At 46.5% G+C, this 23224-nt stretch overlaps 1 protein-coding gene and 1 long non-coding RNA gene across 23 annotated transcripts in view; one reads left to right on the top strand and one right to left on the bottom strand.

The window, feature by feature from the left end:
• The window catches only part of LOC102134450 (ATP-dependent RNA helicase DDX19B), a 39159-nt gene extending 27930 nt beyond the window's left edge, over nucleotides 1-11229 (top strand). For 20 of the 21 annotated variants that reach the window (XM_005592532.4, XM_015442716.3, XM_065536708.1 and 17 more), the window contains 7 exons: nucleotides 1538-1640; nucleotides 2848-2962; nucleotides 6737-6914; nucleotides 7244-7481; nucleotides 9137-9299; nucleotides 10375-10566; nucleotides 10927-11229. In XM_005592532.4, coding sequence (XP_005592589.2) covers nucleotides 1538-1640; nucleotides 2848-2962; nucleotides 6737-6914; nucleotides 7244-7481; nucleotides 9137-9299; nucleotides 10375-10566; nucleotides 10927-10988 — 1051 coding nt within the window. In that variant the 3' untranslated portion in view covers nucleotides 10989-11229. The remainder of the gene's footprint in view (nucleotides 1-1537; nucleotides 1641-2847; nucleotides 2963-6736; nucleotides 6915-7243; nucleotides 7482-9136; nucleotides 9300-10374; nucleotides 10567-10926) is intronic. The other variant, XR_012429136.1, reaches the window with a different exon arrangement.
• Nucleotides 11227-23146, bottom strand: LOC135968727 (uncharacterized). 2 transcript variants are annotated; one of them, XR_010583682.2, is made up of 4 exons: nucleotides 23012-23129; nucleotides 15756-15860; nucleotides 14838-14936; nucleotides 11227-11366 (listed from the first exon to the last, which is right to left on the bottom strand). It is a non-coding gene; the product is annotated as an uncharacterized lncRNA (long non-coding RNA). The 2 variants fall into 2 exon arrangements; XR_012429137.1 differs by lacking the exon at nucleotides 15756-15860 and having other exon boundaries at nucleotides 23012-23146.
• Nucleotides 23147-23224: the final 78 nt, after the last annotated feature.

The raw sequence follows: 23224 nt of genomic DNA, 5'->3' as shown, positions 1-23224 counted from the left end.
GTCTCAATAAAGAAAAAAAAAAAAAAAACAAAAGAAGTCCCCACAAGGAACAGCTTACTTTTGCCAGATTTTTAAATTCCACCTGTGGCTGGGGGCCCTCCCCATGGCTTCACTTTTAGTACATGTTTCTTCTGTTCTTTTTTTCTTCTTTTCCTACTGGAAGACCTCATTTTCCTTGTCCATCTCTTTGGCCTGCCGCGGCTGCTCCATTTTTTTGTTTTTTGTTTTTTGAGACAGGGTCTTGCTCTGTCACCAGGGCAGCAGTGCAGTGGCGCAGTCTCAGCTCACTGCAGCCTGCAACCTCTACCCTCCACCTCCTGGGCTCAAGAGATCCTCATACCTCAGCCTCCTGAGTAGCTGGGACTACGGGTATGTACCACCATGTCCAGCTAATGTTTGTATCGTTTGTAGAAAAAGGGTTTCGGTATTTTGCCCAGGCTGGTCTCGAACTCCTAGGCTCAAGAAATCACCCACCTCAACCTCCCAAAGTGCTGAGATTGCAGGCATGAGCCACCGCACCTGACCTTGCCTGCTTTTTTTTTTGAGACTGAGTCTCACTCTGTCACCCAGGCTGGAGTACAGTGGCACGATCTTGGCTCACTGCAACCTCTGCCTTGTGGGTTCAAGTGATTCTCCTGCTTCAGCCTCCCAAGTAGCTGGGACTACAGGCGCTCACCACCATGCCTGCCTAATTTTTGTAATTTTAGTAGAGGCAGGGTTTTACCTTGTTGGCCAAGCTGGTCTCAAATTCCTGACCTCGAATGATCCACCCACCTCGGCCTCCCAAAGTTCTGGGATTGCAGGCATGAGCTACTGCACCTGGCCTTGCCTGTTTCTTGAGCTGCTTCAGAGGCTGCTTCTTGCCACCTTCAAGGCAAGACTTGGTTCTTGCCACTCTTACCCCTACCCTGCTACCAAAACCTACATCTTGTATTTTTTAGGCATTTCAAAGTAGATTACACTTTTAAATCAAGTGGTTAAGGTAGGATCTCCTGAAGTAGGTGAAATCTGGGCAAAGACTTGAAGGAGAGAAGGGAGTTAGCATGTTATCTGGGGACAGTAGTCCCAAGCACAACACAGCCAGTACAGAAGCCCTAAGACAAGAGCATGACTGGCATGTTCTCGGAGCAGCACTGGGGCCCTGTGGGGGAGCGAAGTAAGGGAGAGAAAGAGAGAGTAGTAGGAAATGAGAGCTGAGGTGTAATGGGGAGCAAATCATGCAGGACCCTGTATGCCATTATGAGGGTTTCAACTTGTATTTTGAATGAAACGAGGAATTATTGGAAGGTTTTTGGGCAGAGAAGTAACATGAGCTGACTCACATTTGAAAAAAATCAGTAGGCTCACTGCAGTGACTCACACCTATAATCCCAGCGCTTTGGGAGGCTGAGGCAGGAGGATCACTTGAGCCCAGGAGGCTGAGGCTGCAGTGAGCCAAGATTGTGCCACTGTACTCCAACGTCTCCTATAAATGAATTTTTAATACTAAAAAGGTTACTTGAGATTTAAGCTCCTAACCAGTTTGTTTCTTGTGCAGCCCACAGAACTTAATTGCCCAATCTCAGTCTGGTACTGGTAAAACAGCTGCCTTCGTGCTGGCCATGCTTAGCCAAGTAGAACCTGCAAACAAATACCCCCAGGTAAGGATTTATGAATTTAGGTTTCTACTAATGCATAGATAGAGGGGATTTCCATTTGATGGATTAAAAGGCAAGCTGTGGGCCGAGTGCGGTGGCTCAGGCCTGTAACCCCAGCACTTTGGGAGGCTGAGGTGGGCAGATCACCTGAGGTCAGGAGTTCTAGACCAGCCTGGCCAACATGGTGAAACCCCATCTATACTAAAAATAAAAAATTAGCCGGGCCTGGTGGTGTGTGCCTGTAATCCCAGCTACTTGGGAGGCTGAGGCAAGAGAATCATTTGAACCTAGGAGGCAGAGGTTGCAGTGAGCTGAGATTACACCGCTGCACTCCAGCCTGGACAAAAAGAACGAAACTCTGTCTCAAAAAAATAAAATAAAAGCCAAGCTATGCATTTATGCATTACTTTTTACACAAACTAAAACTCCTTAAATTGAGCACAAATAATGTGGAATATCCTCTAACAGCAGTAAAAATCCTGTTTCCTTTTTCATGGTGTGCCAGTTCTGGGATGCTTCTTATAGGCCTGGCTCCTTTACTTGCAGGAAAACCTGTTTCATCAGCAACTGTCATCCATTAGAAAGTTCTGAGAGCTTTCTGAGTAAATGAAAAGAAAGCTAATGCCAACTGGAACTTTAGATCCGTGCTCATGGGTAGGTTTTGTACTGCAATGGCCAGTGTCTGTTTCCAAGTGTCTTTACCTACCCAGAGTTCTGACACCTAAGAATTCTAGCTTATGATGCTGTAGCTTAAAGAATCAAATGGTGGCCGGACGCGGTGGCTCAAGCCTGTAATCCCAGCACTTTGGGAGGCCGAGACGGGCGGATCACGAGGTCAGGAGATCGAGACCATCCTGGCTAACACGGTGAAACCCCGTCTCTACTAAAAAATACAAAAAACTAGCCGGGCGAGGTGGCGGGCGCCTGTAGTCCCAGCTACTCGGGAGGCTGAGGCAGGAGAATGGCGTAAACCCGGGAGGCGGAGCTTGCAGTGAGCCGAGATCGCGCCATTGCACTTCAGCCTGGGTGACAGAGCCAGACTCCGTCTCAAAAAAAAAAAAAAAAAAAAAAAGAATCAAATGGTGTACACTTTAATGTACATATTCTTTCCTTCACCTTCAGCTGGAGGAGTGGCTAAGTCCTAATGGTAATTCCCCTTTGCAAAAGAGCTATTGTCTTGAATTTGCACTCTGCACTCTTTCCCTACCAGTGTCTATGCCTCTCCCCAACGTATGAGCTCGCCCTCCAAACAGGAAAAGTGATTGAACAAATGGGCAAATTTTACCCTGAACTGAAGCTAGCTTATGCTGTTCGAGGCAATAAATGTGAGTATGTGAATGTGGTCCTAAATCATCAACCTAATTCTTTTTATTTTGAAACATTTCAAAACATACCCAATAGTTGAAATAATACAATAAACACATGTATTTTTCCACCTAGATTCAAAAACTTAACATTTTGCCATATTTGCTTTACATAAATGTATACATTTTTGTCAAACCATTTGAAAGTAAACTGCAGACATGCACCTCATCAGGACATTCCTTGGCATCCCAGCACTTTGGGAGGCTGAGGTGGGCAGATCACCTGAGGACAGGAGATAGAGACCATACTGGCCAACATGGTGAAACCCCATCTCTACTAAAAATAGAAAAATCAGCCAGGCATGGTGGCGTGCGCCTGTAGTCCCAGCTACTCAGGAGGCTGAGGCAGGAGAATCACTTGAACCCGGGAGGTGGAGGTTGCAGTGAGCCAAGATCATGCCACTACACTCCAGCCTGGGCGACAGAGCAAGACTCTGTCTCAAAAAAAAAAATTTTTTTTTTTTTGGTAAAGACTTCTTTTTTTTTGTAAAGACAGTGTCTTGCTATGTTGCCCAAGTTGGTCTACAACTCCAAGTCTCAAGCAATCCTCCTGCCTCAGCCCCTCAAAGTGATGGGATTACAGGTGTGAGCCACTAGGCCAGGACTGAATTTGTTTAATTACCTAATTTACTTCTCTTCATCAGCAGAATAAAAACCCAGAATGTTTATGGCTATTGACTCTGGGGATTATTCTGTTAATTCTTTTTTGTTACTAATTTTTTCTACACTAGTTTGTTTTACAACTAATATTACTTAAGTAATTTTAAAACTGTTGTTGGCCAGGCGTGGTGGATCATGCCAGTAATCTCAGCACTTTGGGAGCCCGAGGTGGCTGGATCATTTTAAGGTTAGAAGTTCGAGACCAGCCTGACTAACATGATGAAACCCTGTCTCTACTAAAAATACAAAAAAATTAGCCGGGCATGGTGGTGCACACCTGTAATCCCAGCTACCCAGAAAGCTAAGGCTGGAGAATTGCCTGAACCCGGGCCGGGGGTGGGGGGAGGTTGCAGTGAGCCGAGACAGCACCACTGTACTCCAGCCTGGGCGACAGCATGAGATTCTATCTCCAAAAAAAAAAAAAAAATGTTAGAGGTTTGGTTGAGTTTTATGGATCTCTGAAACAAATGTGACTTTATGAAAATCAAGTCTGCATACAATGTCCGAATGCCAACCTGAGGCCAGTTCTGAAAAGTAAATAATATAATGAAACTTATTGGGAGATAATCATTTAAAATTTTGCAATTTGTATTCAAAGTAGAAGGGTAGAAAATTCTGATTTTTTTTTCTTTTTTTTTTTTGAGACAGAGTCTCACTCTGTCGCCCAGGCTGGAGTGCAGTGGCACGATCTCGGCTCACTGCAAGCTCCACCTCACGGGTTCACGCCATTCTCCTGCCTCAGCCTCCCGAGTAGCTGGGACTACAGGCGCCCGCCACCACGCCTGGCCAATTTTTGTATTTTTAGTAGAGATGGGGTTTCACCATGTTGGCCAAATGATCTCCAACTCTTGACCTCGTGATCTGCCCGCCTCAGCCTCCCAAAGTGCTGGGATTACAGGCATGAGCCACGGCACCTGGCCTTTTTTTTTTTTTTTTTTTTTTTTTTTTTGAGACAGAGTCTCCCTCTGTCACCCAGGCTGGAGTGCAGGGATGCAATCCTGGCCTACTGCAACCTCCGCCTCCTGGGCTCAAGTGATTCTCGTGCCTCAGCTTCCTGAGGAGCTGGGATTACAGGCATGTGCCACCACGCCCAGCTAACATAAAAGCAACTGACATATTTGAAATAGATGCCAGGATAGAGCTGAAGGGGCAGAGTGCATTAGAAAGATAAGAACTGTGAAAAAGTCTGCCTAAGAGGAAGTGTCCCAGTCTGTTGTTGACAGAAATGTTGACAGAAAAAAAATAAAGATCAGATACTTCAGAGAGAATTGGATGATTACAGAGATGAGAAGAATGCTACTGAAGAGGATTCATCTTCTAATTGTTTATATCCTTACTATGTCTTTTCAGCATTTTTTTTTTTTTTTTTTTGAGAGGGAGTCTCGCGCTGTCGCCCGGGCTGGAGTGCAGTGGCCGGATCTCAGCTCACTGCAAGCTCTGCCTCCCGGGTTCACGCCATTCTCCTGCCTCAGCCTCCCGAGTAGCTGGAACTACAGGCGCCCGCCACCTCGCCCGGCTAGTTTTTTGTATTTTTTAGTAGAGACAGGGTTTCACTGTGTTAGCCAGGATGGTCTCGATCTCCTGACCTCATGATCCGCCCGTCTCGGCCTCTCAAAGTGCTGGGATTACAGGCTTGAGCCACCGCGCCCGGCCAGCATTTTTTTTAATTTTTGAATTTTTGTGGGTACATAGTAGGTGTGTATGTTTATGGGGTACATGAGATGTTTTGATACAGGCATGCAATGCATAATAATCACATCAGGGTAACTGGGGTATCCATTGACTCAAGCATGTATCCTTTCTTTATGTTATAAACAATTTTAGTTTGTGGTTGTTTTTTTTGGTTCTTGTTTTTGTTTTTTTAGACGGATTCTCACTCTGTCGCCCAGGCTGGAGTGCAGTGGTGCAATCTCAGCTCACTGCAACCTCCACCTCCTGGGTTCAAGAGCTTCTCCTGCCTCAGCCTCCTGAGTAGGTGGGACAACAGGTGCCCACCACACTAATTTTTTTTTATTTTTAGTAGAGATGGGGTTTCACCATGTTGGCCAGGCTGGTCTTGAACTCCTGACCTCAGGTGATCCGCTTGCCTTGGCCTCCCAAAGTGCTGGGATTACAGGCGTGACCCACTGCTCCCTGCCTGTTTTTTTTTTTTTTTTTCAGACAGAGTTTCACTCTTGTTGCCCAGGCTGGAGTGCAATGGCGCAATCTCAGCTCACTGCAACCTCTGCCTCCCGGGTTCAAGTGATTCTCCTTCCCCAGCCTCCCAAGTAGCTGAGATTACATGAGCCCACCATCACACCCAGCTAATTTTTGTATTTTTAGTAGAGATGGGGTTTCGCCATGTTGACCAAGCTGGTCTCGAACTCCTAACCTCAGGTGATCTGCCTCCCAAAATGCTGGGATTAGAGTCATGAGCCACCGCGCCCAGCCCTTTTAGTTATTTTTAAATGTACATTAAATTGTTGACTGTAGTCACTCAGTTGTGCTATCAAATACTGGATCTTACTTATTTTAATTGTATTTTTGTACCAATTACCTTTTCAGCATTTTGTCTGGTTTTATGTCCATTAAATACTATAGTGCTATCCTAATGTTTCCTTAATATATTAATGCAAACAGCAAAACATTTGCATTAAAATATATAATAGGTTTAGAATTTCTCAGAAAGAAGAGCTGGCTTTGCCTTTGAAATACCCATGGAGGCGGGCACGGTGGCTCACGCCTGTAATCCCAGCACTTTGGGAGGCTGAGGCAGGTGGATCACCAAGTCAGGAGTTCAAGACCAGCCTGGCCAAGATGGTGAAACCCGTCTCTACTAAAAATACAAAAAAAATTAGCCAGGTGCAGTGGCAGGTGCCTGTAATCCCAGCTATTTTGGAGGCTGAGGCAGGAGAATTGCTTGAACCTGGGCGGCAGAGGTTGCAGTGAGCGAAGATGTTGCCACTGCACTCCAGCCTGGGCAACAGAGTGAGACTCCGCCTCAAAAAACAAAACAAAAACAAAAAGAAAAAATGCAAACAAACAAAAAAAACAAAAGAAATATCCATGCATGGAAAACATCTTGGGTCTCCACAGTGGAAAGAGGCCAGAAGATCAGCGAGCAGATTGTCATTGGCACCCCTGGGACCGTGCTGGACTGGTGCTCCAAGCTCAAGTTCATTGATCCCAAGAAAATCAAGGTGTTTGTTCTGGATGAAGCTGACGTCATGATAGCCACTCAGGGCCACCAGGATCAGAGCATCCGCATCCAGAGGTAGGGATCTCGAGGGCAGAGGACTCCTCAGCCTCCCCATCTGCAGTGTCTTCTCCCTTCACTTCAGACGCCTCCTCTGGCCTCTGCCAGGGTCTTGTCTCTCGTACTCTCAGCAGCATTTGTTTGACAGGCCATTTCCTTGTCAGCACTGACCACAGTCCCTCCCAGCCTGGGCTGAGAAAGGAGACCCCAACCCCTGTCCCCCACCCAGGCCTGCTGCTCCTCCTTCCCCTTCAGCCTTCCTGGGCATCTAGACCCAGCTGGGGAGGTTGTGCTTCCGCTGCTTCCCGGGGCCACCTGGGGCCACATGCCAGGGCCTTCCCTTGCAGGATGCTGCCCAGGAACTGCCAGATGCTGCTTTTCTCTGCCACCTTTGAAGACTCTGTCTGGAAGTTTGCCCAGAAAGTGGTCCCAGACCCAAACATTATCAAACTGAAGCGGGAGGAAGAGACCCTGGACACCATCAAGCAGTACTATGTCCTGTGCAGCAGCAGAGACGAGAAGTTCCAGGCCTTGTGTAACCTCTATGGGGCCATCACCATTGCTCAAGCCATGATCTTCTGCCATGTGAGTAGTAGCAGCAGTGGCAGGCCTGGCCCTTCCCTCTCAGCCAGCTCCCCACAGGGCTCAGGAGGACTGGATGCCCCTGGGCGCCGTGGGAAGAAAGGAAGTGGTTTGTTCTCCTAAGGTTTTAATGAGTTGTAGGAGGGAGACTTTGATTCCACTTCTTAGTGATTACTGGGGGAAAAAACCCCAAGTAACAGCCAATGAAATAATCTTTAGATTTTTAAGAATATAAGCTGGGCAGCCAGCACGGTGGCTCATGCCTGTAATCCCAGCAATTTTGGAGGCCGAGGCAGGTGGATCACCTGAGGTCAGGAGATCAAGACCAGCCTGGCCAACATGGTGAAACCCTGTCTCTACTAAAAATACAAAAAATTAGCCCCGTGTGGTGGTATGCACCTATAACCCCAGCTACTCAGGAGGCTGAAGCAGGAGAATCGCTTGAACCCAGGAGGTAGAGGTTGCAGTGAGCCAAGATTGTGCCATTGTACTCCAGCCTGGGTAACAAGAGCGAAACTCCGTCTCAATACAAAAACAAACAAACAAAAAAACCCAACAACAAAAAAAGAATATAAGCTGGGCAAGTACATGTAGTCCCAGCTACTCAAAAGGCTGAGGTGGGAGGATCGCTTAAGCCCAGGAGTTCAGGCCAGCATGGGCAACAACATAGTGAGACCTCATCATTAAAAAAATATATATGGCTGGGCACGGTGGCTGACGCCTGTAATCCCAGCCCTTTGGGAGGCTGAGGTGGGGGGATCTTCTTGAGCCCAGGAGTTCAAGACCAGTTTGCACAACATAGCAAGATCCCATCTCTACAAAAATTTTAAAAATTAGCCAGGCGTGGTGGTGCGTGCCTATGGTCCCAGCTGCTTGGGAGGCTCAGATGGGAGGATTGATTGAGCCCAGGAGGTTGAGACTGCAGTGAGCTGTGATTGTGCCACTGCACTCCAGAGTGGGGAACAAAATGAGATCCTGTCTCAAAAAATATATAAAATTTTAATATATATATATTTTTTGTTTGTTAGTTTTTGAGATAGGGTCTTGCTCTATCATTCAGGCCAGAATACAGTGGCATGATCATAACTCACTGCAGCCTTGGCTGTTGTTACTAGGGCTACAGGTGTGTGCTCCATGTATGTCAGGCTAATTATTTTTATTTTTGTAGAGATGGGGTCTTGCTCTGTTGTGCAGGCTGGTCTCAAACTGCTAGCCTCGAGCGATCTTCCAGTCTCAGCCTCCCAAAGCGCTGAGACTACAGGCACGAGCCACCATATCTGGCAAGAACATAGACTATTTAGGAATGAAGATCTTTAGCTAAAACCACACTCTCCCTAGATAAAAAACTAACAGCAGTTACGTAACTTATCTAAAAAGAAAGAAATCATATGATGAAAATTCTATTTGAAAAAAAAATTTTTTTTTGAGATGGGTTCTTGCCATGTTGCCCAGGCCAGCCTTGAACTCCTGGGCTCAAGTGTGTAGCTTGGACTGTAGGTATGTACCACCATACTTCATTGATAAATTTTAAGCCTAACCTCCTAACTGGATTTAGCAGCGCCTTCATGTATTTTAATTGTGGCAAGCCCCTTTTTTGCAGTTGTCTTCCTTTTGTTTTTAATAGGTCTGTTCATATAAAACAATTCTTTTCACTACAGACTCGCAAAACAGCTAGTTGGCTGGCAGCAGAGCTCTCAAAAGAAGGCCACCAGGTGGCTCTGCTGAGTGGGGAGATGATGGTGGAGCAGAGGGCTGCGGTGATTGAGCGCTTCCGAGAGGGCAAAGAGAAGGTTCTGGTGACCACCAACGTGTGTGCCCGCGGTGAGCAGAGGATGTGTCCTACCTGGTCTGCCAGGCTCGGGGTCCCAGGCCCAGTTAGAGCTAGAAATCCTTGTACACAGGGAAGTCAGATGGTCTCAGGGAGATCGGTGGGGTTGGTGACAATATTCCTTTCTAGGAGAGACTGCATTTCCCTCAGGTGATAAAAACTCCCACAGAAAACAGGAGTCTTGACTTGGTGGAAGGAAATGTACAGGCATCTGACTGGTAGAGAACAGAGCCTGCTCTTCCAAGGGCGCCCATCTCTAGAACATTGTGTCTCCTGGAGGCTTACTGACTGATTTCATAATTTTGTTGGTACCTGCCAGTTTTGTTATTTTCCTCCAGGTTCTGCTATATGCCTGTATGTGCCCTCTCTTGTACCCAATTCCCAGAGTTGGCCTGTCCCCCCAGTTTTTTTTTTTTTTTTAGACAGAGTCTTGCTCAGTAGCCCAGCCTCGAGTGCAGTGGCACAATCTCAGCTCACTGTAACCTCCACCTCCTGGGTTTAAGTGATTCTCCTGCCTCAGCCTCCTGAGTAGATGGGATTACAGGCGCCTACCATCAAGCCCAGCTAATTTTTGTATTTTTAGTACAGCCGGGGTTTTGCAGTGTTGGCCAGGCTGGTCTTGAACTCTTGACCTCAGCTGATCTGCCTGCCTCGGCCTCCCAAAGTGCTGGGATTACAAGTATGAGTCACCATGCTCGGTCCCCCAAATTCTTTCCCTCTACCCAAAGTTGGTATGTATTGACTTACCTTTGGACAACAGTGATTTTTGTCTCTTGTCCTTACTTCTCTCTGTCTCCAACTCTCAGGGACTCATTCATCACCTCTCCCTGTACCCCACCCCGTGGCCCCTGCTAGTTTGGTTTCTGTGCCTGTAGTTTTGCTTTTGGGCATCATCTAAATCTTGCACTGCATGGCCTTTCAGATCTGGCTTCCTACACTTGACGTCATATACATCTCTTAGTGCCGAGTTCCCTTAATGCTGAGTCATGCTCCATTGTATGGATGGACCACATGACTGATTTGTCTCCTGTCCTTGGTCTTCTCAGCTTCCATCTCTCCTTCCCGCAGGCATCGATGTTGAACAAGTGTCTGTCGTCATCAACTTTGATCTTCCCGTGGACAAGGACGGGAACCCTGACAACGAGACCTACCTGCACCGGATCGGGCGCACAGGCCGCTTTGGCAAGAGGGGCCTGGCAGTGAACATGGTGGACAGCAAGCACAGCATGAACATCCTGAACAGAATCCAGGAGCATTTTAGTGAGTCCCGGGGAGGGTCCTGTGCCTGGTGCCCTTTACTAAGGAGGGTGGAGTGAGGAAAGGGGTAGGATCTTCTGTAGCCCCGAGAGAGGCTCTGTCCCTGGCACACTCCCCTCCTTTCTGACCATATGGCAGTTCTCAGGGCCACACCTGGAGACTTCAGGACCCAAGGACTCCAAGGACAGCTCCCCCATGACCGGGCTTCGGGGCGTGGGGCTCTGACTGTTGCTGTCAGTGACTAGGGGCCCTGCTGCCCCCTGCTCAGGCACCCGGAGCCTTTGGAGATGAATGAATGATTGCTGTGGCCCAGGGTGGGGCACATTCCTGGGCACGGTAGAGACCTGTGTATTTTTCCCCCAGATAAGAAGATAGAACGATTGGACACGGATGATTTGGATGAGATTGAGAAAATAGCCAACTGAGAAGCTCCACCAGCCACTGGTGCCAGCCCTGACACTGCCCCTGCACGGGAGACAAGTGCGTTCAGGGCACAGCCCCCAACATCACCCCAAGGACAATGGCATGAGTAGAGAGAAACTACCTACCTCACTTCAAATTATGTTTGGACTTGACAAAAATGTGTGCAAATGATGGGGGATGGTAGAAAAAAATTATTTACACAACCTTGGAAGATTAGGCATGAATATACAGAGATTTACCTTTTGGAAGTTTCATCTTTTAATTTGGCCAGTGTTTCCTTCATGCTAATCTAGATGCTGTGGCTGATTGCTTGCCTAGGATCTCCTGTGGCAGCCTCTGCTTATTCTCTGGCTTGGAGTGGATGGGCCAGCCTCCAGCTCCTGTGGAAGTAATGGAATAGCGGTGAAAAGGGAACACAGAGAGGGAGGCCTCCAGTAAGATAGGTGTGTAAGCCCAGCCATCATGTTTGGAATGGCATGAAGCAGCAGAGGCCTGAGAGCTGCTGCTTTGGACTTGGGGGTGGGACAGCTCACCTGAGTATTGCCAGCCCCCTGTCCTAATGCCCACAGCAGAAGGGGATTTGTTAAATAAGCACGGACCAAAATGCCAGCTTCTCCGACCTGTGTATATGGGTTTGTGTCACAGACTGTGACCTGTTCTTGGTGGGTGCAGTCTGTGTAGAGTGCACATCTGATTATTGGTGGGTCCCGTGCCTGTGCTTAAGCAAGTCCTGTAGAGAAGTCATCGTGGAGAATTAGTGGTGGCCCTAGCTTGCCACAAAACCTGGTCTCATGAGCATCTGCAACATCCTTTTTACATCCTTTATATCACCTTACCCCATAGTAGCCCCAAGCAAATGTGATCTGAGGTTTAGATCCTCAGTGAAAATTGTGGTTTCAAGTCTCTCATGGCTAGCCTCAAGGCAGTTCTAGATGTGGTCAGCAGTAATCACAAATTCTTGTTTTGTTTCCACACCCAGAAGGCAAGTTTTGTCAGAGCTGGGGAATAATTTCAGATATTTGACATACTGATTATAAAGGGCTTCTGAACGTCTGTGTTTACTGCCTTTGGAATACAAACAGGTGCAACTGAGGGACTAGCTGCACTACTGCCATTTGTCTGTCCAAGGCAAGAGTATCACCAAGGCCTTTGCTCCAGCCTTACTTGGCATCTTTGTGCAAGATAGAGCAAACAACAGTAATGGACACTTCTCATGCCTGGCCAAGGCTGTTGTACCTTGGCCAGGTACGACATGTTGTGTGTTGGTATCCGCAAAATGATGGCAAAGATGAGAGGAACCTGAATTGCCAGAGCAATATGAAACCTGAGCCAAGAGGAGTACTCTGCAGTTCTTTGGCTTTCAGAGTGGCCACTTTCTCTAGAACCTGGAAGAAGAGTTTTATGTGCTAAGAATGATTGTGATCCTAGGTCTTCCTTGTAGGCATCTCTGTATTTAGGCCAGATCTGTCTCCTGGGAAGGGAAGGAGCCAATGTCAGCGTCCAGGTGATTTATTTAGTCTGACATTACAAAGAGACCAATAGACTGCCAATTCTACCACATTCCCCTGGGGGGTACTTGACTATGTAGTCTTCTCTATGCTTCTAGTCAACTCTGACACATCTTGGAATTCTTGTAAGAAAAGAAATTTTTATACTTTTTTCTCCTTCCCTGAGTCCTGTGGACCAACCCTGAAATACCAAAAACAAGGGCAATAATTAAAGAAGTATAGACTCTTTAGTAGGCCACAGGCAGAGCAGACCCCCACCTTCTCACAGCACATACAACCTCTCTACTGGTATAGCCCCAAGTCTGAGACGGAAAGTGGGAAATCGGGTGCTGCAGACTGTTTGAAAGCAGGAGGAATGGGAATCTGGTAGAAGCATAGGTCAACAGTTCTTGTTTTTTTGGAGATGGAATCTCACTCTGTCACCCAGGCTGGAGTGCCACAGCATGACCTCGGCTCACTACAACCTCCACCTCCCAGGTTCAAGCAATTCTCCTGCTTCAGCCACCTGAGTAGCTAGGACTACAGGTGCATGCCACCAAGCCTGGCTAATTTTTGTATTTTTAGTAGAGATGGGGTTTCATCATGTTGGCCAGGCTGGTCTCGAACTCCTGACCTCAAGTGATCCACCCACTTTGGCCTCCCAAAGTGCTAGGATTACAGGCATGAGCCACCGTGGCCAGCCAACAGTTCATAATCAGGGGTCTTGGACCTCTAAGAATTCACTGGATGGGTTTCATGGAGTCTATGAAATATATATGTATCGGGGGAAATTCACCTCCGATATTCAACATGGGTTCTTTTCTATTTCCCTAAGTGTCAGCTGGTCTGAGAAATAAAGGGAAAGAGTACAAAAGAGAGAAATTTTAAACCTGGGTGTCCAGGGGAGACATCACATGTTGGCAGGTTTTGTGATGCCCCCTGAGCCATAAAACCAGCAAGTTTTTATTAGTGATTTTCAAAAGGGGGGGGTGTGGGTCACAGAGTTCACATGCTTCAAAAGGTAATAAAATATCACAAAGCAAATGGAGGCAGGGCGAAATCACGACCACAGGATGGGGCGAAATTAAAATTACTAATGAAGTTTCAGGCACGCATTGTCATTGATAACATCTTATCTCCTGACAGGGATTGAGAGCAGACAACCTGTCTGACCAAAATTTATTAGGCGGGAATTTCCTCGTCCTAATAAGCCTGAGAGCGATATGGGAGACTGGGGCTTATTTCATCCCTTTGTCTACAACCATAAAAGACAGCCGTCCCCAAAGCGGCCATTTTAGAGGCCTCCCCTCAGGGACACATTCTCTTTCTCAGGGATGTTCCTTGCTGAGAAAAAGAATTCAGCAATATTTCTCCTATTTGCTTTTGAAAGAAGAGAAATAGGCCGGGCGCGGTGGCTCAAGCCTGTAATCCTAGCACTTTGGGAGGCCGAGGTGGGCGGATCATGAGGTCAGGAGATTGAGACCATCCTGGCTAACACGGTGAAACCCCGTCTCTACTAAAAAATACAAAAAAAAAAACCTAGCTGGGCGAGGTGGCAGGCGCCTGTAGTCCCAGCTGCTCAGGAGGCTGAGGCAGGAGAATGGCGTGAACCTGGGAGGCGGAGCTTGCAGTGAGCTGAGATCCGGCCACTGCACTCCAGCCTGGGTGACAGAGCGAGACTCCATCTCAAAAAAAAAAAAAAAAAAAAAAAGAAAGAAAGAAGAGAAATTTGGCTCTGTTCTGCCCGGCTCACAGCAAGTCAGAATTTAAAGTTATTGCCCTTGTTCCCTGAACATTGCTGTCATCCTCTTCTTTTTTCAAGGTGCCCAGATTTCATATCGTTCAAACACACATGCTTTACAAACAATTTGTGCAGTTAACGCAATCATCACAGGGTCCTGAGGCAACATACATCCTCCTCAGCTTATGAAGATGATGGGATTAAGAGATTAAAGACAGGCATAGGAAATAACAAGGGTATTGATTGGGGAAGTGATTAAGTGTCTATGAAATCTTCACAATTTATGTTCAGAGACTGCAGTAAAGATAGGCATAAGAAATTATAAAAGTACTAATTTGGGGAACTAACAAATGTCCATGAAATTTTCACAATTTATGTTCTGCCATGGCTTCAGCCGGACCCTCCGTTCGGGGTCCCTGACTTCCTGCAACATATGTGCAGTAGTTTGAGTTTAAATGTATTTTCCTGGCTGGGCACAGTGGCTCACGCCTGTAATCCCAGCACTTTGGGATGCCAAGGTGGGCGGATCACCTGAGGTCGGAAGTTTGAGACCAGCCTGACCCACATGGCGAAACCCCATCTCTACTAAAAATACAAACTTAGCCAGGCTTTGTGGCACATACCTATAATCCAAGCTACTTGGTAAGGCTGAGGCAGGAGAATCGCTTGAACCTAGGAGGCAGAGGTTGCAATGAGCTGAGATCGTGCCGTTGCACTCCAGCCTGGGAAACAAAAGCAAAACTCCATCTCAAAAACAAAAACAACAACAACAAAAATAATAAATGTATTTTCCTGGGGAGACTCCCAAAATAGTACATGTCTTTTAAAAAGGTAAGTCCCACTGTTGCGGATGGTTCTGGCATGTCACCCCAGCATTACTACAGGTCATATTTCTTCCTTATTCCTTCCATATTCATTCCTGACAGTGCCTAGCTCCCAGGGCCATAGCTGCCTCTGTGACCTTGTGTAGCCTAGAGCCAACAGTGATGTAAATCTGCATTGAGCTTGGTGAGCTTTGGTCCCCAGGGATTCTTTTACTGATTTTAGTAAGTACCTATATATGAAATGATAGCTGGGTGGGTTGACTCATGCCTGTAATCCCAGCACTTTGGGAGGCTGAGGCAGGAGTACTGCTTGAGCCCTAGAGTTCAATACCAGCCTAGGTAACAAAGTGAGACCCTGTCTCCACAAAATACTTTTAAAAATTAGCCAGACATGGTAGTTCATGCCTGGAGTCCCAGCTACTGGGGAGGCTGAGGCAGGCAGATTGCCTGAGCCCAGGAATTCAAAGCTTGAGTAAGTTATGATTGTGCTGTTGCACTCCAGCCTGGATGGCAGAACAAGACTCTGACTCAAAACAAGAGAAAAAAACACCAGGAGCAGTGGCTCATGCCTGTAATCCCAGCACTTTGGGATGCCAAGGCGGGCAAATCACCTGAGGTCAGGAGTTTGAGACCAGCCTGGCCAACATGGTGAAACTCCACCTCTACTAAAAATACAAAAATTAGCTGGGTGTGGTAGTACATGCCTGTAATACCCACCTACTTGGGAGGCTGAAGCAGGAGAATCACAGGAACCCGGAGGCGCAGGTTGCAGTGAGCCGAGATCTCACCACTGTACTCCAGCCTGGGCAACAGAGTGAGACTCTGTCTCAAAAAAAAAAAAAAAAAAAAAAAAGAAAAGAAAAAAGAAATGATAAACTGTTCTAGAACAGAGAAACCTGGGAAAAGGAATTTTTGGCCCAATGGAAAATTCTGGATATATTCATTATCTATAAATAATGCATGTTATTATTTTTCTTGAGTGTCATTCATTGGCTATATGCCTAAGAACTAATTGTTGATGTATTCTTGTTAATTGATGATTAACCTGAATTGAGGATTAACATGAAGATTAATAATAATTCATGTTAATTGAACTTAATTATGAAGTTTTCATATTACCAAGAAATCATTAATGAGTATGAGAAGGAAACAGCCGGGTGCAGAGTGTCACACCTATAATCCCAGCTACTTGGGAGGCTGAGGCAGGAGGATCACTGGAACCCAGGAGTTTGAGACCATTCTGGGCAAAGAGCAAGATCTTGTTTCTTAAAAAGTTTAAAAAAGAAAATTAAGCCAGGCACAGTGGCTCACTCCTGTAATCCCAGCACTCTGAGAGGCCAAGGCAGATGGACTGCTTGAGGCCAAGGGTTTGAGACCAGCCTGGGCAACATAGTAAGACCCCATCTATAAAAAATAAAAAATTACAAAAGAATTAGCCAAGTGTGGTGGCGCATGCCTTTAGTCCCAGCTATCCAGGAGGCTGAGGTGGGAGGATCACCTGAGCCAGGGGGGTTGAGGCTGCAGTGAGACATACTCCATGCTACTGCACTCCAGCCTGGGCAACAGAGCAAGACCCTATCTCCTGAAAAAGAAGGTAGGAGAAACAGCAGTATGTTTTTGGTTGCTGGTATTTGGGTATTTTTGTTTTAACAAGGCTAATGTCGTAAAGTTTAGCATTCAGTGCATTGGGATTGCCCATGGCTGAGCTCTATAGTCATTCTGAACTGGCGTGGTGGAGGTGCTCATGGTCACATTGGTTGAAGTTTTCTGAAATCTGTAATGTGTAAACCTATTTGGGTCTGTAAGTTATCTTTGAGCTTAGATGAAATTCACTGTGAATGCTCTGCAAAGCAAAGCAAGTTTTCCATTGATATGTAGATCACTGTCCCAGTGTTGGACTGAAATGCTTAGTTCAGCAGTTTTCACAGTAATGCTGTAAATCACAGCTTTCCAGTGAATATTGTAAATGCAAAGAATTCACCATGAGGTGGGTTTTGTGCAATTTTTCACACATAGAACTTATCAGTATTAATGCTATAATATCACAGTCACCAGTGAGTCACTCCATCCTTGTTCAGGTCAGAAGAAATACAAGCAGGAGAAGCTGAAGCCACAGTAACAGCTGGTGGTGGATTGGAAGCATCAGGAGCCCAAGCAAGATGTATCTTCCCAATAAGCAGGACATCCTACATGGATCTAGAATGCATACATTAGGGATCCATTTGCAATATGTCAAGTTTGGTGTCAAGCACTTTCTATTTTTGTTGTTGTTGAGATGGAGTCTTGCTCTGTTGCCCAGGCTGTAGTGCAGTGGTGCCATCTCAGCTCTCTGCAACCTCTGCCTCCCGGGCTCAAGTGATTCTTGTGCCTCAGCCTCCTGAATTAGTGGGACCACAGGTGCCACCACGCCTGGGTAATTGTTGTATTTTTAGTAGAGATGGGATTTCACCCTTTTGGCCAAGGTCTTGATCTTCTGACCTCAAGGGATCCACCTGCCTCAGCCTCCCAAAGCAATGGGATTATAGGCGTGAGCCACCATACATGGCTAATTTTTGTATTTTTAGTAGAGACGGGGTTTCACCATGTTAGCCAGGCTGGTCTCGAACTCCTGGCCTCAAGCGAGCAACTCACCTCAGCCTCCCAAAGTGCTGGGATTACAGCTGTGAGCCACCATGCCCGGCCAGGTTCGTTAATTTCTATAGCAAGTAGGATTATGCCAGAGGAACAAATTAAATATTTTACTTCATCTGATTTTTTTTTTTTTTATCTTTCTCTGCCTTTGAAAAACTCTGACTTTGTATTTAACATCAATGGAAAGGATAACTTCAGAAAAAGCTGCAGTACTTCTAGTCTCATGGACCGTTCTTCACTGTCTCATGGACCCACACTTCACTGACCATTTCAAGACTTTCACTCACCTCATAATTCCAACCCTATCATCCCTCTCAGGTGTCAGTAAATAAGCTCCTTACTCTAAGAAAATGGCTAACATACAGAAACTCCCTCAACCTTCCACCACCAGAACTTCCTCCATGAGCACCGGTCCTTCCCTCTCCCTCCTGTTTCAATGAGAGATCCCTGTTATCTAAATTTCTCAGCTGGGTGAGATTACATCTAATCTCAGCAACTTCGGGAGGCCAAGGCAGGAGGATCCCTTGAACCCAGAAGTTTGACACCAGCCTGGGCGACACAGGGAGACCTCATCTCTACAAAAAATAATTAAAAATTAGCCAGGTGTGGTGGCTCATGCCTGTAGTCTCAGCTACTTGGGAGGCTGAGGCAGGAGAATCACTTGACCCCAGGAGTTTGAGGCTGCAGTAAGCCGTGACTGCACCATTGCACTCCAGCTTGGGTAACAAAATTAGACCCTGCCTTTAAAAAAAAAAAATTTAAAAAAATATATATATATGCACATTTTTCTGCCAATCCACCAAATTCCCTCTCCTGGCTTTTAAGAACTTGCTCTGTCAACTCTCCCCTCATATTTGCTACCTCTCTCACCCCAACAGCTCTTTCTCATTGATATTTTAACATGTTCATACTTGACAGCTCTTTACAATTCAACCCTCTATTCCTCATCTTTCAGCCTAACATGTCTCCTAATGGCAGAAAGTCTTGTAAGGTGGTACGCAGAGTCCCATTCCTCATCCCTCTGCAGTCTTGACTTCTGCTCCACCACTCCCCTGAAATAGCCTTCATGAAAGACACTGATGACCTACATGTTCCAAATCCGAACCCAAATCTGAAAACCACTTTTTTTTGAGATGGGAGTCTCACTTTGTTGCCCAGGCTGGAGTGCAGTGGCATAGTCACAGTTTACTGCAGCCTTGAACTCCAAGCTCAAGTGATCCTCCTGCCTCAGCCTCCCTAGTAGCTGTGGCTACAGACGCATGCAACCACACTCAGCTTAAAAGCTACATTTTAATCCCTGTTGTATTTGCCTTCTCAGCAGCATTTAACTCTATCAACTGTCTCTTCCTCTGGCCACTCTTCTGGGGAGGAAAGTGACACAAACTTTGCTTCCTGGTCTTCTCTCTACCACTTCAGTCTCCTTGGCAGACCCCTCCTTTATTCACCTCCTAAATGGGCCTGTTCCTCATGGCTGTATTCTGGGTTAGTTCTCTTTCCATGTCAGAGGCAACGCTGTTTATTCCTATGGCTTTGTCTGCTGGTGACACCCAAATCTATACCAAGACCTGATCCTTGAGCTCCAGGGTCATGGAAACAAAAGCACACATGGCACTTGAACTTGGGGTGTCTTCTATGAGTCCTGTCCTCGTGTCTAACATCGAACATATGCCACTACCAAGCACCACCACTCAAAAAACCCAGGTTCTGCTCTCAGCTCTTCCTCTAACTTCCCCTCACAAAATGGTACTGCAATTGCCTGTTACTCAAGCCAGAAGCCTGGGGTTCGTCATGAATCTTCCTGCCCTGCCCTGCATATAAAACTGTCCTTTTATATCAGTTTTACATATAAAACTGTTTTACATATAAAACTGTCCTTTTATATCAGTTATCCACTGCTGTGTTGCAAATTGCCCCAAAACAATGGCTTAAGACAACAGCCTTTCTCACAATTCTGAGTTGTCTGGAAAGCTCTGCTGGTCTCTCCCAGCCTGGCTGAAGCAGCTGTCTTATCCCAGCTAGTGTCTGAACTCAGCTAGGGCTGCTAGGCCTCTCCATGTGGCCTTTCATCTTCACAGTATGGTGGATGGTCTCTGGGCTCCTCCTTTTTTTTTTTCCAGATAGAGTCTCACTCTGTTGCCCAGGCTGGAGTGTAGTGGTGTGATCTCGGCTCACTGCAACCTCTGCTTCCCCAGTTCAAGTGTTTCTCCTGCCTCAGCCTGCCCAGTAGCTGGGATTACAGGTGCCCAACACCATGCCCGGCTTTTTTTTTTTTTTTTTTTTTTTTTTTTTTGTATTTTTACTAGAGACAGGGTTTCATCATGTTGGTCAGGCTGGTTTCGAACTCCTGACCTTGTGATCTGGTTTCTGGGCTCCTTCTAAGAGGAAAGAGCAGCAGCTGCAAGGTCTGTTGAGGCCTGGGCTCAGAACTCTCCCAGTGCCACTTCTGTCACATTTTTTGGTGAAAGCTAACTACAGGGCCAGCCCAGAACCCACAGGTGGGGAAATAAACCTCATATCCTGGTGAGGGAAGCTATGAAGTATCTGTGGCCATCCTTCATAACTATAATTCTACCATCTATTTGGTAAAACCAAACAAAATTGTTACTCTTTGGCCATTTTTGGCCTAAGAAGCAGCACTTTTATATGGCTCAATCCAATACTTTTGGCTGGGCGTAGTGGCTCATGCCTGTAATCCCAGCACTTTGGAAGGCCAAGGTGGGTGGATCACCTGAAGTCCGGTTCAAGACCAGCCTGGACAACATGGTGAAACCCTGTCTCTACTAAAAACACAAAAATTAGCTGGGCGTGATGGCGCATGCCTGTAATCCCAGCTACTCGGGGGGCTGAGGCACAAAAATTGCTTGAACCCGGGAGGTGGAGGTTGCAGTGAGCTGAGATCGCACCACTGCACTCCAGCCTGGGCGACAGAGCAAGACTCTGTCTGGAAAAAAAAAAAAAATTTAATAGTTTGGAGTTTGTTTTTTATAGAGACAGGGGTCTCACTATGTTGCTCAGGGTGGTCTCAAACTCCTGGCCTCAAGTGATCTTTCCGCCTTGGCCTCCCAAAGTGCTGGGATTACACGTCAGTCACCCTGTGTAGCCTCAATCTAATACTTCCTGAATTCACCCTGGTCTGGATCACTGTGGTCATCTGGTCTACTACACTAGCTTCCTAGCAGTTGCCTATGCCTCCACTGAGGTTTTCCTGCAGTTCTTTTGTCTCACAACAGCCAGTAAGATATTTGCCACCTTTGAGTGTGATTACCCCACTCCTGCTGAAGACTCCCAATTCGTTTACATTTTTCCTAAGTGGCATGTGAGGCCCTCCAGATCAGGCATCTACTTAACTCACCCATTCCATTTGCTTCCCAGCTCATACCCTCTGCTACACCTCCACTATTGCTGGACTTTCTTCAAGTTCCCTTGTACCCCTTTCCAGTCAATCCTACTCATCCTATCTCATCCCCAGGCAGCCACTGTTCTGATTTCTATCTCTATAGATTAGATATACCTGTTTTGGGCTTATATGAATGGAATCATGCAATATGTACTCTTTTTGTACCTGGGTTCTTCCACGCAATATAATGTCTATGAGATGTCAAATCTCTCCACTTGATCTTGGCCAACAAGGCGAGAAGCGATGAGATGTCAAATCTCTCATCCATGTTACTGCATGTATTTCATTCCTTTTTATTATTATTTTTTGAGACAGAGTCCTGCTCTGTCACCCAGGCTGGAGTGCAGTGGCGCAATCTTGGCTCCCGCAACCTCCGCATACCGGGTTCAAGTGATTCTCCTGCCTCAGCCATTCCTGAGTAGCTGGGATTACAGGTGCACCCCACCATGCCCGGCTAATTTTCTTTTTTTTTTTTTTGAGACAGGGTCTTCCTCTGTCACCTAGGCTGGAGTGCAGTGGCGCAATCTCAGCTCACTGCAAGCTCTGCCTCCTGGGTTCACACCATTCTCCTGCCTCAGCCTCCCGAGTCGCTGGGACTACAGGCACCTGCCACCACACCCGGCTAATTTTGTTTTTGTATCTTTAGTAGAGACAGGGTTTCACTGTGTTAGCCAGGCTGGTCTCGATCTCCTGACCTCAGGTGATCCACCCGCCTTGGCCTCCCAAAGTGCTGGGGTTATAGGCGTGAGCCACCGCGCCTTGCCCTTTTTTTGATTTTTAATCAACATTATTGAGAGGTATAATTTATATACAATATTTTAAATACATAAGTTCTCATATAAAAATTAGCCAGGGGTGGTGGCGTACTGCTATAGTCCCAGCTACCGGGGAGCTGAGGTAGGAGGATCACTTGAGTCTGGGAGATCAAGGCTGCAGTCAGCTGTGAACATGCCACTGCATTCTAGCCTAGGTGACACAGCGAGACCCTGTCTCAAAAAACAAAAACAGTTATTCTTCCTTGGGAACTGCTTCTAAAAAAGAAAAAGCAGGCCAGGCACTGTGGCTCACACCTATAATCCCAGCACTTTGGGAGGCCCAGGCAGGCAAGGCCTCCTGGCCTTGAGCTCAGGAGTTCAAGGACAGCCTAGCCGATGCGGTGAAACCCCATCTCTACTAAAAATACAAACATTATCTGGGTGTGGTGGTGTGTGCCTGTAATCCCAGCTACTTGGAAGGCTGAGGCAGGAGAACCGCTTGAACCCAGGAGGCAGAGGTTGTAGTGAGCCAAGACCCCGCCCAGCCTGGGTAACATCTATAAATAATAGTTCCATGAGTTTAGAAATACAAAGTAGCATGACTTAACAAACTTACACATCTATGTAACCAGGCACCAATTAAGATACAGAATAATTCTATCACCGAGGAAGTTTCCTTGTGTCTGGCCCAAACAAACATCCTTCTCCACAGGTAAGCTCTGTTAGTTTTTATCACCATAGATTTCATTTGTCCTATTCTTGAATCTCATATAGATTATACAGTATGTATTTGGTGGTCCTTCAACATAATGACCAGGTGTGGTGGCTCATGCCTGTAATCCCAACACTTTGAGAGGCCAAGGAAGGGGGATCTCTGGAATTCAGGAGTTGGAGAGCAGCCTGAACAATATAATGAAGACCCCGGTCTCTGCAAAAAGTTTACAAGTTAACCGGGCGTGCTGGTGCGGGCCTGTGGGCCAGCTACCTGGGAGGCTGAGGTGGGAGGTCAAGGCTGCAGTGAGTGATTGCACCACTGCATTCCAGCCTGGGTGACACAATGAGACTCTGTCTCAAAAAAAAATTAAAAAAAAAAAAAGAAAAGAGAAAACGCATTGTGTGTTGTATTTATTGGATGATGGAATTATGGGGTTTACGGGCCTTCTGTTGCGTTTTGATTTTTGTTTTCTTACCTGTTATCGCGTTCTTAACAGTAGGCATCATATAGTATTCCCATGGAACTTTCCTTTGTTTAAAGCCTTACAGTTTGGAGACTTACACATTTAAGGTGAGATGTGACAGGCTTAAAAATAAACTTTGGAGGCCGGGCGTGGTGGCTACCGCCTTTAATCCCAGCACTTTGGGAGGCTGAGGCGGGAGGATCACGAGGTCAGCAGTTGGAGACC

Source organism: Macaca fascicularis, chromosome 20 (assembly GCF_037993035.2).
Source record: "Macaca fascicularis isolate 582-1 chromosome 20, T2T-MFA8v1.1".
NCBI lineage: Eukaryota > Metazoa > Chordata > Mammalia > Primates > Cercopithecidae > Macaca > Macaca fascicularis.
The sequence above is the reverse complement of the archived record's forward strand: the minus strand, read 5'-3'. Positions and strand labels throughout refer to the sequence as shown.